The sequence below is a fragment of the Palaemon carinicauda genome, chromosome 45 (genome assembly GCF_036898095.1).
Source record: "Palaemon carinicauda isolate YSFRI2023 chromosome 45, ASM3689809v2, whole genome shotgun sequence".
In the NCBI taxonomy this organism is placed as follows: Eukaryota; Metazoa; Arthropoda; class Malacostraca; order Decapoda; family Palaemonidae; genus Palaemon; species Palaemon carinicauda.
Genome location: NC_090769.1, coordinates 18544778 through 18561877, shown reverse-complemented (window position 1 = coordinate 18561877; position 17100 = coordinate 18544778). Strand labels below are relative to the sequence as shown.

The window sequence follows — 17100 nt, the reverse complement described above, 5'->3', positions numbered from 1 at the left end:
GCGCGATGGCGGTCAGCATCTGCAGTTGAGGGTCGCGCGATGGCGGTCAGCATCTGCAGTTGAGGGTCGCGCGATGGCGGTCAGCGTCCGCAGTTGAGCTAGTAGCTGGCGAACCATGTTCCTTCAGAAGTGTTGGAGAACGTTGGCGTGCCAGCTGTAACACACGTGGGCGATCTGGAGATCGCTGGCGAGCTGATGATCGCTGACGAGCTGACGATCGCTGGCGAGCTGATGATCGCTGACGAGCTGACGATCGCTGGCGAGCTGATGATCGCTGACGAGCTGACGATCGCTGGCGAGCTGATGATCGCTGACGAGCTGATGATCGCTGACGAGCTGATGATCGCTGACGAGCAGAAGGCTACGCGTGGAAGCCTGCGCAAAGAAGAAGAGTCCTTGACCCCGACCTGAACCGAAGTTCTAGATCGCGAGGGCGAACGTGGGCGCACAGGGCACGTAACAGGAACCACAGGGAAGATCATCTTGAAAGCGCTGACGAACAGGAGAGCGCTGACGAACAGAAGGGCGCGCAGGGAAACCCTGACACGCAAGGGAAGAACCCCCGTGGGGGCAACCCTTAGCCCCGAAGGGATCGTTGTCCGCCGGGAGACTGATGTCCGTCGGAAGACCGCTGTCCGTCGGGAAGACCGTTGTCCGTCGGGAAGACCGTTGCCCGTCGGAAGACGAGATTAGACTGCTGTCCATCTGCACCAAGACGGAAGATCGAGAAAAAGAAGTTGTAGGCTGCAAACGGAGATTCAAAAAGGCGCCTCAAGCACCCTTATAGGGAGATGAGAGGCCCTTACGACGAGGCGGACGGAGGGCCTTACGGCGAGGGAGGCCAACAGCAACAGCAACAGAAGAAACCTCCGAAGAGGAGTCTCTATGAGTGTACTCTCTCGCGAACGAAAGAGAAACACTTCGTGGAAGAGACTGGTCAGCCAGTGACCTAAGAGGGGCAATCCTCCGAAGAGGAGCTCCTGCAGTTGCCCAGCCCCTTGAGCGAAACTGCAGGTGCGACCGCTCAGCACCAAGAGCATAGTCGCACGAAAAAAAGGCAAGAGAAGAACCCCCCAAAAGAGGAAAAGCTCAAGCCTGGACAGGAAAAAACTTCCCTCGGAAGGAAAGTTATCCGCCCAAGGAGGCAAGCCTCCTGACTGTTCTAAAATGAACTGGAGAGCTGTCCGTCGACACGGGAGTACTACCAGTAGAAGGAGACACGCCCCTGACGACAATACAAGGGGGGAGGCAGCAACAGCCGAATCCCCAGGACTCAACCAGACAGCTCACACCGTTGCTATATTACAGAAACGAACTAGATCGGTAACTGTAAAAAAATAAAACAAATAATATTAGTACACATTCATTCCCCCGGGAAGGCTCCGAAGAGGAATCCCGAGGAAAAGGAACAAGAATTACACAACAGGCACGTGCCCTCACAACCACTTACACTCGCGGAAGGAGAGCTGTAACCAAAACAGAATTATAACAATTATAATTATGTAACTATGTAATTAAGTAATTTAAAAATGAATGAACACTAAAGAAAAAACGAAAACCCCGAAAGGAATCGTTCTACAAGCTGAAAAATTAACAACTACAATTAGATTCATAAACTAATTGAGACAAAATGTACGGCGTAGCAACCCCACCCACACGGGAAGGAAGCTACAAGGGCGTAGTAAAACATAGTAAAAGGGTGAACGACCTCAAGAGAGAGAGAGAGAGAAAGACCGAAGTCAAACTCGATCGCAACCCATAAAATTAGGCCGTGGTGGCCTAACTGCCGAGGCCTCCACGTAGATATCGTACACTACACACACACATCTGAAAAGGAAACTTACTTATTTCTATACTCAAATATATATACAAACATGAAAACATGTTTACATATATATTGAGTAAAAGAAAAGTAAGCGATTAAGTAAAGACAAAACAGACAATGGCTGCCAAGCGAGGACCAAGACAGAGACGTCTGTCACAGTCCGAGCCAAAAGTGAAAGTGAGTATTCACCTGTGTGTGAGGGGGAGGAGGGGTAGCTAGCTACCACTCCCCTACCCCCCCGCTAACTAGCGCGGGGGTAATACACCCTCGTTAAATTCTAATGGCTCGCCATTTCAGCTACGCTAAAAGTAATACCCTTTGTAAATAGCGTGGTTTGTATTTCGGTTACGGAACAAACAAGGATTAATCTTGCAACTCTAGGGGGAATATACATAAGAATAAAACTAGTGGTCTGGTCTATACAATAATTCAACTGTATTTAAAAGAAAAATCTGCAAAGGCGGTCAAGATAATATTTCAAAACTCTCCTTAATTTAGTCAAAACTTGAAAGATTTATGCCAATTAAAGTAAATACTGTATTGAATGGAAAGACACTTAGAAGGAAAAATTTCAATTTACATACAGTAAAAATCATGTTCTTGAATTATGTTGATTGGTCTTCCTGAAACCATTTCTTTTTTAAGGTTTCATTGGCAGTACCGAAAGTAACAACCCAAGTTAGGGAACTAAAATTTTAAATGTGACATTTTTAAGTACAACATACAGAAACATTTATTAGTGAACTTTGTAGATAATTTGTACAACATTTCAGTATACAGAAATTCCTCAACATACAAACATAAAAGGTTCCAAGAAGCTGTTTGCAAGTCTAATTTTGGCCTAGGGTATGTTTCCCTTAACTCACATGCCTAAGATTTTCAGCTGCAAAAGTCAACAAATAGTCCCGTTTCATATTGCAAATATTGTCTTGCTGACTGCATTAATTTATATGATATTGTTTTCATTACGAACTTCTGATACAATATCCGAGATTTATGATTACAGTTACATTTGTTTGTATCTCTGAGAATGTTTGTAAGCTGAGGACTGTCTGTACTGTCCTGTATCTTTGTAGGAATGTGTATTTTATAGAACCTTCAGATTAGATTCTGAACTTGTAACTGTAAGACAATTTAAAAAGCCAGTGGTGAAAAAAAATTAAATAGGGTTGATAGCAATTTGCCAAAACCACATTTTCTAGATAAGTCCCATCCTTTAAGATAAAATCAATTGAACTATGAAGATCTGTAGCTTTATATGAAAACTTAATATGACAACAAAGGAAACTTAAAGGCTACTTACATAAGAAGAGTACCGAGGTTGTCATTCTGCCCCGAGTCAAACTATCAGATATAACCAAGAATACTGTTGTTTGAGAGGTAACCACCCTTTTTATTTCTTAAGTCCTGAGAAAATTGTCACCTGATGAGGTCATCAAATTCCCAGGAGTTATCTATGGTGATTAACCACTTGTCTCAAGTGTCTGAGATACACTGCTAAAATATATACCCAAATTTTGAAGTAATCATGTTTAGTGTGTGATGCATACAAAACAATACTCGATTAATATAAATTAAATGTTAAGGACCAATTTTACTTTAATGAACTACACAAACTTATCTTTAACTCAGATCTATTACTGAATGCTTTCTTTAAAAAATGATAAATATAAGATTTTAAGAACAAAGGCCTAAATATACTAGTAAAAACTGTCCTACTCATACTCATGATTACTTTTCTGGGTCGATCTGTGGCGCCGGGTGAAAAGAGTCCTTCTTATATACCTTTTCTGATAAAACCTTCCAATTATACCAGAGAAAGATAAAAGCATGGAATGCTGAGGTTACAACCCTCGCGCGAGCACCTTTAGGGTGTCGTGTATAAAGCAAAGGCGCGTGAAATCCACTATTCACAGGTTGTCTTCCATTTAGTTAATTCCTTCGTCAAAGGGATGGGCCGATACAAAGGCCCTTGCCAACCACCAGCGCCACACCACCCACGCCACGACGCGAGCGCCATCTGAACATCATCCTTCTTTTTGGACTGATAGAATAGTGTGTAATTTGTGGTGCTCTCGATCGTTTTTAACAGTCATGGATTTATTTTGTCATGTCCGAAGCTCCATCTTCACACATTCCAATGTTAAGTACCATAGTTTGTTTTGACAGTATTTTATTGTACCGGGCTTTTGTTTTATATCCAGTATAGTCTGTTTTATTATTCCCGTCTGGCCTTCATGGCGGCCATTGTTTGTTCACTTGTTTGGGAATTCATCTTTATCTGCCCGTTTAGTACTCTGTCACTTAGGTTCTTGGTTAAGTCCCTGGCCTTATGCCTTTAGAACCTGTAATGTATTGAGAAACACTACTCTCTCATTCTACTATGTTGAACCTTTGAGTTGTTATTGTTGTCTTCCCCGCCATCCACGAACTGTGACGCCAGCAGAAGCATGGGTCTGTTTACTTGTATTAGATGTACCAGAATAAAGTACAGACTTACCAACCTGTCTTCTTGGAACCTAAGTACTAAAGGGACGAGGATGTAACAGTGGCGACGAGGAAGAACCCAGTGTACAAAGAGGTATGTCATATGGAAGTAGAGTTAGTGTACCAACGACAGCCGGCCGTATCTAGCCTAGCACACCCAGTTTAGGCCTGGCCAACGTCCAGACTCCAGTGAGTAGCCTGAGTTCAGCTGTAATTGTTGGGGACTACCGATTTACCGAAGTTCCATACCCAGTCAGGAAGGATGGCAGCTACAAGGAGACCGGCAATTCCCGAATTCAATCCAGATAAGTTGGAACTAAATTGTTGGTTGGATCTATTTTCCATGAATTGTGAAGTAAACGAAGTAACCGAGGCGACAGCAAAAAGGGCTTTGTTGCTTTCTTCAGTGGGAGTAGAGACTTTTTCCACGATCTGTAAGTTAACAGCACCGAAATTGCCGTCTGCAGTTCCTTTTGATGACCTAGTAAATCAACTTAAGTCTCATTTCATAACGAAACCAAGTTATCATAGAGCATTATGTGATTTCCTACAGAGGAAGAAGAAAAGTAGTGAGTCAGTGAAGGAATATTATGCAGAACTTAAATTATTAGCTCAACAGTGTGAATTTAATAATGAGTTTGACCGAAGGTTGAAGGAACAGTTATTGGTTGGTATTGATAATGAAGTATATTTTAAGGTTTTATTAGCTGATCCTTTTGAGTTTAAATCCATCTCCTCTCGTGATTTACTTGCCAAGGTTACCAATTTAGAAACTGCCTATGTTACCGAGTGTAGTCCTACTTCAAGTTCTTTTACAGATAATAGGCCATCAGGTACCGTTAACAAGGTTAGGCATAAAGTAACTAGGCCTAGGCCTAATTCTAGTGCAGACTCTAAGGGGAGAGGTAAAAGTGATTATGGTAAAGCTCAAGGTAAATGCATTCATTGTGGGCGTGATAACCATTTAGCTAATAATTGTAAATTTAAGAATGCTAAATGTTATTACTGTGGCAAGGAAGGCCATGTGAGTACAGTGTGTTCCAATAAAAAGGTTAGAAATAAATCTAGGAATGTTAATACAGTGCATGATGTAGACGAGTCTACTAGTAAGCATATTCCTGTTAATGAAAATTTTCATGATTCTTATGATTTATTGAAACTTTTTGATTTTGATGTGAATTCTATTGACTTTGTCGATGATTATGAGGAACCATATAGAGAAATTTTAAGGTTAAATGGGTTTCCCCTAGAATTTGAATTAGACACTGGCAGTGGTGCATCCACTATTTCACGGCATGATGCTAATAAATTGAATTTAACACCATTACCAACAAGGAAACGCTTAGCTAATTATGATAAAGCGGAAATGCAGGTGTATGGTGAAATAAATTGTGATGTTTCTTTTAAAGGCCAAATGGTCAAGGGACAAAAGTTTTTTGTTGTAGATAATGATTTAAATTTAGCAGGCAGGTCTTTGATGAAGAAATTGAAATACCAGTGGGTACAAGTTGATAATGTGAGTGATGATAAATTTAAAGGTCCTCTTATTACCCCAAGTAGTGCATCTAGGCTTAAGCTTGATTGTGTAAAAATGTTCAATGAGTATCAGGTGGTGGAAGGATCACCCATTACAAATTATGAATGTCAATTAATGTTAAAAGAAAATGCTGTGCCTAAGTATTTTAAAGCCAGTTCTGTGCCTTATCATTATAAATGTAAAATTGAGAATAGTTTGAAGGAACTGGAAAGTAAAAATATAGTGAGCAAGGTCGAGCATGCAGGAGATTGGGCCAGTCCTATTGTTCCTGTAATGAAACCTAATGGTGAAATAAGGATTTGTGTAGATTTTAAGTATCTCAATACCCAAACAAGTGTTAATACCTTTCCATTACCGAGATTGGATGACATTTTGGCAAATGTAGGTTCTTGTCAGTATATTTCAAAATTGGATTTGAAAAATGCATATTTACAGGTATCTGTGAGTGAAAATTCTCAACAATATTTAATTATGAATACTCATTTGGGATTATATAAGTTCCACCGATTGCCTTTTGGGTTGTCGTCAGCACCAGGTATATTTCAGAGGTTTATTTCTGAATTATTGGCAAATATTGAGGGTGTTCATGTATTTTTAGATGACATATTGATTGTCGGAGCTACCAAAGAGGAACATGACAGGAGTTTATGTAAGGTTTTATCAATTTTGCAACTGAGAAATGTTAAATTGAATATAGATAAATGTATTATCGGTTCTAGGGAAGTACCTTATTTAGGATACATTTTAAGTTGTGAGGGAATTAAACCTGACCCAAAGAAAATAGAGGCAATTTTGGAAGCTCCAACCCCTCAGTCTGTCCAGTCTTTGAAATCATTTTTGGGGTTATGCACTTACTACAATAGGTTTGTACCTCAGTTCAGTTCTATTTTATGTCCTTTATATAATTTGACACAAAAGAATGTTGAGTTTCATTGGTCAGCAATTCATGAAGAAGCTTTCCAGAGTATTAAGGAAGCCTTGGGTAGAGCTGATATTTTGGATAATTTTAACCCCAATGCTACCATGATTTTAGAAGTTGATGCTAGCCCTGTAGGAGTGGGAGCTGTTCTTAAACAAGAATATAAGGGTAAAATTTCTACCATTTCGTTCAAAAGTAGAAAATTAGCTAATGCTGAGTGTAATTATTCTCAAATTGATAGAGAGGCTTTATCCATTATTTTTGGAGTCAAGAAGTTTTCTGATTTCCTTTTGGGTAGGAAGTTCGTTATTAGGACGGACCATAAACCCTTGACTCATCTATTTAACCCTAGTAAGAGTATTCCACAATTATCTAATGCTCGTATTCAAAGGTGGGCTTTATTCCTATCAGGTTTTGATTTTAAAATTGAGCACATTAAGGGAGTGCATAATACAGTGGCAGATGCTCTTAGTAGGCTACCATTATGTAGAGATGATACTGATTTTCATGTACCAGGAGAATATGTAAATTTGATTAATATTTTGGATAAGAATTCTTTTGATGTTACAATGGTAAAAGAATGTATAGAAAGAGACACTGTTTTATGCAGAGTAAGAGATTATGTAAGGAGGGGGTTCCCCAAGGAAAATGTGATGGAAAATTGTATGTTACCATTCTATAAATTGAGAAATGATCTTTCTTTGCATGATAATGTATTACTGTATAGGAATCGTATTTTGGTTCCTGAAATGTTGAGAAAGCGTGTTATGGAAATGCTTCATGAGGGCCACAAGGGTATTGTTGCCATGAAAGCCGAAGCAAGGTCTTTTGTATATTGGCCTAATATGGACCAAGATTTGGAACAAATAACTTCTAACTGTGCATTATGTATAACAAATCTCAAACATAAGGCCATTTCACCTTTATCTTGGCCGTCAGTTGATAGACCTTGGTCCCGCTCGCATGTAGATTATTGTGGGCCCATTGACAACATGCAATATTTGATTATTATTGATTCCTTTTCTAAATTTATTGATGTCTATGCTTGTAAGAATATAACTTCAGAGGATACCATACAATGTTTAAGGTCGTGTTTTGCTAATTATGGTATTCCTGACACAATTGTATCTGATAACGCAACTTGTTTTATGGCTAGGGAGACTCAGAATTTCTTTCAGAAAAATGGTGTTAGACATTGTTCAGGAGCACCATATAATCCAAGTACAAATGGGCTTGCAGAACGGGCTGTCCGAATATTCAAAACTAATTTCAAAAAGTTTGATTGTAAATTGCCTGTAAAAACCAGAATGGCAAAATTTTTGTATACTTATAGACGTACAGTACAGTCTTCCACTGGCTGCTCCCCAGCTGAATTATTATTTGGAAGGAAATTTAAGGGTCCACTAGATGTAATAATGCCTAAACAAGGAGATGAGTTTTACGTTCATGAGTCTAAATTCAGAGTTGGTGATGCAGTATATGCCAGGAATTTTGGTAAAGGACCAGAATGGGTAGAAGCTAAGATTATCAAAGTTCTGGGTGAAAGGAATTATTTAGTTTCTGTAGATGTTAATGGTATTTTGACTTGGAAGCGTCACTTATCACAGTTATTTGAGAGAAAAATGTATAATACTAGAGTAACTGATGAATCATCACTATTAAAAGATACAATGATTCCTTCTGTTCCTGTAGTTTCTTCTCCCAATAATGTACAAGGATTAGAAGAAACAAATAACCCTATTCAGAACTCAAGTAGGATTTGTAATCCCAATGTAGAAGTAGTAGGATCAGAGAACAGTAATTGTGATACTGGTGCCATTGTAAGAAAATCTACCAGAGTAAGTAAGAAACCTAGGAGACTCATTGAACAAATTTAATTTTTTTGTGTGTTAACCTAAGGGGGGAGGAGTGTAATGTATTGAGAAACACTACTCTCTCATTCTACTATGTTGAACCTTTGAGTTGTTATTGTTGTCTTCCCCGCCATCCACGAACTGTGACGCCAGCAGAAGCATGGGTCTGTTTACTTGTATTAGATGTACCAGAATAAAGTACAGACTTACCAACCTGTCTTCTTGGAACCTAAGTACTAAAGGGACGAGGATGTAACAGAACCGTTATTATTTTTATTTTTTTGTGTATTTATGCTCATGGTACTTTTTGCTAGTAAGTCCAGCCTACGAACGAGATAGCGATTTAGCTTTGTTTTTGTTTAGTAACCGCCCGAGGCGTTCGTCACTCGACTGTGCTATTTATTTAAAGTTTTAGCAGATGCTATTCTTCGATCGTAGTGTTATATGGATGTACATTTTTATTTTATACGTTTATAATAGTGTTGTGTGATTTTTAGTCCTGTTTTTGTGTCCAAGAGAGCGAGAGATTGGGGTCCCTGTTTTCTGTTCGCAGTCACGAGTTACCCCTTTATCTCGTTTTCTTTCTTTGCTCTGGTGGTTGAGCGGATTTCCCGTTTTCCGTTTTGTGCGTTCAACGGGTTCTCCCTCCCTCACCTCTCCCCCTCGGGGTGGATGATAACTTACGAGTTATTTATTTTTCGTGACTTTTCAATTGTTAGCGTTATTTTGGTCCGTGTTCGTCCTCTCCCCGTTACGGCTCGGGAGTAGTTTATGAACGTTTTCCACTCCGCCTTGAGTTCTACTCCGGCTTGAGGGATTCTCAATGACTTTCGTTCTATTGTTATATTTATATATTGTTTACTACATGGGACGGGCTTCATATTGTTTAGATACGACCCTCCGGTGGCCCTTACTGCGGTCTCAGGCCACGGCCATATCCACAATAGCCATTGTTATTACAATTGTGTTTTTATTCACAATAATTATTCAGGACCTTTCTTCTCCCTCCGGCCTCACCGGAGTTTGTAAAGACGCTTTGCTATGATCTAAGCCTTAGCCCTTAGCTGCGGCTTGGCTTTTATATCTTCACAATTGAATTATTAGCCACAATTGAATTATTCAGAGTATCTCATTATCCTCCGGCGTCACCGGAGGTCGCCCATACACTTCACACTTATATTTGCCTTGCCTTTGGCTAAGACGGCATTATTCAGGACATCTCATTACTCTCCGGCTTTTCCGGAGGTCGCCCATACACTTAACACTTATATTTGCCTTGCCTTTAGCTAAGGCTGGTGTTTATATTTATTTTAAGGGCATGTCACTGCTTCCCCGACCCTCGCAGGTCGGCAGATTGCTTTAAGTTATTTATCCTTATGTCATTATCAGACATTAGGTAAATTACAAATATACAAACATTTGGATATTATAGTGCCAACAATGGTTTTGGCCGAATAGCGATTTAAACGTTTGCGATTTAGTCTGTTAGTTTGTACTCGCCCCAGGAAGGCTCGATTTAGACTATATCCTTATTTATTGGTTAAGTTGTCGTTATTCTTCGTTTTTGGTTATTACAATGACTAAAAATTAAAAAGAAAAAGGAAAAATAAAAATAAAATAAAAACAATCAGTTTTATTTTACTTTCCTTATATTATTGTGTGATGTTAGCTTATATTATGTAACCTTGAGAGTGAGAACATAGGGTGCTCGTTTATTAGCTCGAGTAAGGGAGGTGATTTTCCCGTTCTCCGTTTTTATACGTTCACGAGTTATTCAGGCCTCCTCTTATTATCAGAGTTGATGATAGTACGTTTAATGTTATACACGTTTTATTGATGTGGTTACTGTTAATATAGCTAACACTATTAGTAGGAACGTTGGTGTATGAGTCATTAATTGGGTTCGATTTATACCGACACCCTTAGCTCCGCCTTGAGTTATGTTTAGCTCCGCCTTGAGTTATACGCCGCTATAATGGATACTCATTGGGTGAGAACTAGTCAGATATTTGGAGTGCAACGGTGAAATCCGGCACTCAGACTCCGGCTGAGACCTTTTTGCACACGAACCTTTGTCATGTTTGATCTCAATTACACCTTTCCGGCCCCTTTTTTCATCGAATCTCCGGCTACGCTGGAGATAACTCAAACATTCATTGAGGTTAATGTTATCGTACCGGTGACGGTCACGATCTCACGGGGACTAGCCTTTGCTACTGGATCTCCCATACAAACAGTGATCAAGCAGACGTCCAGAACCGGAGTTAACAATGTGATACCGATGAGGATTTCACAGTTTCATTATTACGGTTTCTTTTTCATCGAATCTCCGGCTTAACCGGATATCGTACAGGCGATCAGCATTGAGGTTAATATTAGATTTCCTCTGGTTCACGTTGTCACTATGACGGACCTTTGTTTGTACCGGGGATGGTTACCGGAGATCCGGTACAGTCGGAGATCACTCAGACCACGGGTGGCCAATATTTTGTTTTACCTGAAAAAAAAAAAAAAAAAAAAAAAAAAAAAAAAAAAAAAAAAAAAAAAAAAAAAAAAATTATTATTATTTATGAACGTAACTATGCCTATATTTATGCATGTATTTAATTCTAACTATGTATAAATATGGATAAATATCCATACAACATCGTGTTCAAATAGAATTAAATTAATTATGCCTATATTTATGCATGTATTTAATTCTAACTATGTATAAATATGGATAAATATCCATACAACATCGTGTTCAAATAGAATTAAATTAATTATGCCTATATTTATGCATGTATTTAATTCTAACTATGTATAAATATGGATAAATATCCATACAACATCGTGTTCAAATAGAATTAAATTAATTATGCCTATATTTATGCATGTATTTAATTCTAACTATGTATAAATATGGATAAATATCCATACAACATCGTGTTCAAATAGAATTAAATTAATTATGCCTATATTTATGCATATTCAATCCTAACTGTCTAAATATGGCTAAATATCCATACAACATAGTGTTCAAATAGAAATACATTAATTATGCCTATATTTATGCATAGTCAATTCTAACTATGTCTAGATATGGATAAATATCCATACAACATAGTGTTCATATAGAAATAAATTTCCACCCAGTGGCGAATGCGCCAACAGTGTCACATTTCATGAATACAAGTGTCGCACTATACCCCAGAAGATAATACATTAAATAACTTGTCTTTAAAATGGCTTTTTAAGAGTATACAGCTGATCCCAGCCTGTGAATAGGATCGCTAACCAAAGTTCAAGGAACATCCAGACTTATGTCCCCTTTGTGTTACAGAAGGTTCGCCTGCATGGTTCCCATCAGGATGATGATGATTCTCTCTGGCCTGCAAAGAGAGGCTCTCCACCCTTGGGTATCGAAGTTGGGAAGGAATGCTCCATCTAGAGGTCCATATCTCCTCGGAGTGTCCTCTCTAAGGTTGGACAACGACCCCATGGACGGGCAGGTATGTGGGGATGAGTTTTGAGCCTTCAGCTTTGCAATTACCTACGTCACCGACCTAGGACCATTAAAGGATCCTAATGTTCATGTTACCCTGCATAGACTGTGACGGCTAAAAGCAACACATTCTAAGGAAATCCAAGGGGCTATGACGAGCTCTAAGGTAGGGTGGTGAGTCAGTGCCGTTCAGGAACTCGGATATAGGTGGTACCATAAATCTGGAGGGCATAGACGTCCTCCCTCTGGGGGACCTAGATTTTACTCCCAGGTACTAGAATTCCCATTCAACGGATTCGTTCGATTGAAAGAGATTGCCTTGGTTAGCTTAGACAAGGTACCGAAGGTAACGGTATTATTTCCTAAAGGGCAGGCCCGATCTGTCTGGACCAGGATGTTGTCAGCCTGGGGGGTACGATAATTCCAGGCTCTGCCCTTCCAGTTCGACCTACACGTTTGTTGGTCTGATCGGGTCAGTTGTGGGAAGTACGTTCTGTCTGAGACCTCTATCAGACAGGAATTGATAGTCGGTTTCCCACTCGTCATCACAGCCTTCCTCTGGTTCGACGATTTTGTATCTGACCCCCCATCATCAGGTGGTCTACCTCACTGATTCCCCAGGTACACAGTCCAACTCCGTTGGGATGTTTTGCCTGCATGCAGCCCTAGATCCGAACCCTCAGGCTCCTTTCATGGACACCAGAGAGGAAGCTACAGGAGTAGAAGACAGTCCCGACATCAAGGCGGACCTAGGAAAAAGGGGGCTCGGAGAAGGGAAGGACCTAGATTCACTCCCTCACAACGCGGTGGTCCTGGTAGAGGGAAGACTTTACCACTTTCGTGACCATTGGACTCGGTCTGTGGGATCATAGCATAGTCTCTAACGGTTTGAGATGAAAATGGCCTCAAGGTCCTCCTCCTCCGCCAGTGACCTTCTCCCAGAAATACACTCCCGTCCTGAAAGAGTACACCACAGGGTTACTCAAGAAAAAGCAATCAAACGACTATCTCTTAGGTATGGACCTTACTTCCCCGTGGGACCGTCACCACCTCTGTCGATCTTACCGACCGCTATTAGCTTGCGCCTATAGCTCGAAACTTCTCTTCTTATCTGGGTTTCCACCTAAGCAGGAAAGCCTTTGTGTTCAAGACATGCCCTTCGGCCTCAACATTGATCCCAGGATATTCACGAAACTGGGAGAGGCAGTGTTAGAACAACTCAGGAACCAAGAGATACAGATCATTGCTTATCTGGCCGGTTGGCTCATTTGGGCCCGGCCGGCCATAGAAGGTAACAGAGCTACGAAGGAATTTCTTCGATCGCTCGACAACCTGTGATTTCGGGTCAATCTCCATAAGTCTCGCCTGCGACCATCAGGCCACTTAGAATGGTTAGCCATTCAGTGGGACCTTTCGAAGCACACGTTGTCTCTCCCTTCCAAAAGTAAGAGGAATAGGTTCCAAGATCAAGAATTTCTCAAGCACAAACAGGTGTCCAAAGAGCCTAGAAAGTATCCTCGGCCTTTCCCAATTCACTTCAGTAACAGATCTCCTAATAAAAGCCAAACTCAAGACATCAATCGATTTTGGAGAAAGAGAGCTACAGTACCTATAAGAAGACAAGGTCTCGAAGATCCCCTCTGTCGGGAAAATGAGACTACGCCCATGGTCCGAACCGAAGAACCTCTCCAAAGCGGTTCCTCTACAATTCCCACCTCCACAAGTGACATTCCATTCAGCCGTGTCTCTAAGTGGATGGGGGGATTTCTCCGAACATCAGATGTTTCAGGTTCTTGGTCACTAGCCATGAAACAGTCCCATATCAATGTTCTCGAAGCCATGGCAGTGTTCTTGACCCTGAAGAGAGAGACTCCTCCGAGGTCGACCCACATCAGAGTAGTGTCAGACAACACAGACGAGGTACACTACGGAAACAGGGGAGGATCCAAGTCACCCAACCTGAATCAGATCCTGGTCACTTTCTTCGCCTGGGCAACAGAAAAGAACTGGTTCCTGTCAGCACCTCACCTAGCGGGAGGCCAGGATGTGAGAACGGGCTCACTATCCAGGACGAGTTCCCTGGAGTCAGAATTTCACTCCGGTGGATACTCAGGTTCGTTCCAGGCATCCAGGTAGATCTATTCACATCTCAGATCAATCACAAACTTCCTTGTTATGTGACCCCAATCCTGGACCCTCGGGCTCATGCCATGGACGCATTACCCCGGGATTGGAATCATTAGAGGAAGATTTCCCTATCTCTCCCAGTGAATCTTCTAAAAACTTTAACACCGACTGCGCTCCTTCCGGGGCGCAGTGGTTTTAGTACCACCTCACTGCCCAAGAACAGTTGGTTTCCTCTCCTCCTCGAGTGGAAACTCCGTCCCATCCGGATTCCGTTCCTCAAACTGACCCGAGTATTCCAAACTCACTGTGTCAGATTACTCAAGGATGTCCAAAACCCTAACTTTGTGGACTACAGGAAGTTGGCAGCTCGTAGAGACTCGAACATTGAACCGGAAAACGATTTCTTACTCGAATCAGTCAAAAGGGACTCGACAATTCGCCGATATGATTCGGCCGTTAACCCCCAAAATAGGTGGTCCCCTTGGAAAGTTATTCCTCTTCTCCAAGATACTTTTCTATGTCCGGTCACCACTCTCAGGGCCTTTTTAGCCACGACTGCTACCCGATCGTCTGGCCCCTTGTTTATCAGGGAACAAGGAGGTACCATTCCCATACGTGGTATTAGGCTATAGATCCTATACTTCGTTTGACAAGCCAATCTGGGATCATTTCCCCCAGAAGATGGACTTTGATGACCTTATAAAGTTCACGGGTTGGGAATCTCCTATGGTCTTCAAACGCCACTATCTAATGAACTTACAGGCTCTTAAATACCCAACAGTTGCAGCTGGGAGCCGTATCTCTCCCCAGTGATCTTTTGTTCTTCCTTTCATCCATCTCTTTTCTTCTCCCTCCTACCCGCCACTCGCACCACGACGCCGCTTCCTTGGTGGTTCGTTAGCCCTAAGCTTATTACATATTAGGTTATGTTTGTAACTATTATTGGTTACCGTTGTTACAGGGTTGGGATATTCTTAGCCATGTCAGTTTTGTAGCATGTTTCCTCTGATACTCGGAGGCTTCCCTGTTATTATGTTTGTTTACCTTAATTATTTATGATTTTCTTTACATGGTGTTGTTTCTCTCCCCTCTTTAAATTAGTTATTGTTGGGCTTGGAAGGCATTCTCTGGTACATTTTCACCCGGCGCCACAGATCGACCCAGAAAAGGGATTTTGACGAAGGAAAAATCTATTTCTGGGGAGAGACCTGTGGCGCCCGGTGAAACCCTTCCCCTTTATTTTACACAATCCCACCCTTTCCTTTCCAAGCCATCATGGCCAATACAGAAGGATGTTGTTCAGATGGCGCTCGCGTCGTGGCGTGGGTGGTGTGGCGCTGGTGGTTGGCAAGGGCCTTTGTATCGGCCCATCCCTTTGACGAAGGAATTAACTAAATGGAAGACAACCTGTGAATAGTGGATTTCACGCGCCTTTGCTTTATACACGACACCCTAAAGGTGCTCGCGCGAGGGTTGTAACCTCAGCATTCCATGCTTTTATCTTTCTCTGGTATAATTGGAAGGTTTTATCAGAAAAGGTATATAAGAAGGACTCTTTTCACCGGGCGCCACAGGTCTCTCCCCAGAAATAGATTTTTCCTTCGTCAAAATCCCTTTTCTCTTACCCTTTCATGACTTTAGGCTGACCACTTCTTTCTTGAAATAGGGTGTACCGTAGTTAATCATGTGACAATACAAGTAGCTCTCAATTATTCTTTTTCAAACAACTGTACAATAAAAACCTCTCAACTTGATGCTGCATCCAAAGGACTCAACTCAACCAATATTTACCTAACTTTTATACACTTATGCATCAATGCTTAATTAAGCCTTTTTATGAATACATGTACCAAAACTTTGGTGAAAACTGTACCACCATTGAATTTATAAATAAGGTAGTTCATGACAAGTGGTACACATGGCAGAATGGGGTTATACTGCCATGTGTACCACCTGTCGGAAGACCCTCACTATGACCTTTCGGCTCAGGATTGAGAGGGATGGTTGAGAAGCTAACAACAGGTGGCAGCGAGGACGAGGAGCTCCCATTCCCTTGCCTGTCAAAATCTCTTCACTTATGATCTTTTGGCTCAGGAATGAGAGGAATGGTAAGGGAGCAAAGTTTAATAAAGGAATTGGGATTATATAGCTGGGAAAAATGCAAATTACTTTAAAAATTTGAGATGTTCCTACACAGATACAAACCATCATCCTTTATGAAGGGAGACTTTCTGCTTGGTGGATTGGTAGTCACCCTAGAACTGGAGTTTTTTCTTCCTTGGAAATGTCAATCTACCTTGTCCCATACGGGAACGAAGGCATTTCTCCGTGCCACTCCACGCTTCACGGAGATAGGATGGAGAAAGGCTCAAACCTGGGACGATACCCCAGCAGGGTTTGAGTTTTGCCTAGTACCCTGCCACTAAAATAAAGAGATCCCACACCTCCTAGGGTGGGAGACTAAGGCAGAAAGAACTAGTCACTCGCCTATCCTCTTCACCGATTTAGACAGCAGACAGTTTTACATATCAGAACCTTAACTGAGGCCTCCTTAAGGTACCCTAAACAGCAAGACTGTTAGAAGCACTCCCAAGCATAGGCGACTCCCATGAGGAGAGGTCTGTCCCATTCAATCTAAAGACATTTTTCCCAAAATGCCAGGCGGTGCCACGTCCCGAAATGCCACACGGGGCCGCGTCCCAGAAGGCCACGCAGTGCCGCGTCCCAGAGGGCCAAGCGGTGCCGCGTCCCAGAAGGCCACGCGGTGCCGCGTCCCAGAAGGCCACGCGGTGCCGCATCCCAGAAGGCAACGTGGTACCACGTCCCAAAATGGCACGGGGAGCTGTGTCGCAAAATGCCACGTGG

General features: G+C 41.7%; 1 protein-coding gene across 3 annotated transcripts in view; it reads right to left on the bottom strand.

Moving 5' to 3' along the window:
* LOC137634795 (trypsin-1-like) overlaps positions 1-17100 on the bottom strand; it is a 244077-nt gene that overhangs the window by 48888 nt on the left and 178089 nt on the right. Inside the window, exon 1 of one of the 3 annotated variants that reach the window (XM_068367339.1) lies at positions 3129-3205. The exons of the other annotated variants lie outside the window; for them this stretch is intronic. Within the exon in view, the coding sequence (XP_068223440.1) occupies positions 3129-3153 (25 nt within the window). The 5' untranslated portion in view covers positions 3154-3205. Of the gene's footprint in view, positions 1-3128; positions 3206-17100 lie in introns of those variants that run through there. 3 annotated transcript variants of the gene reach the window in all.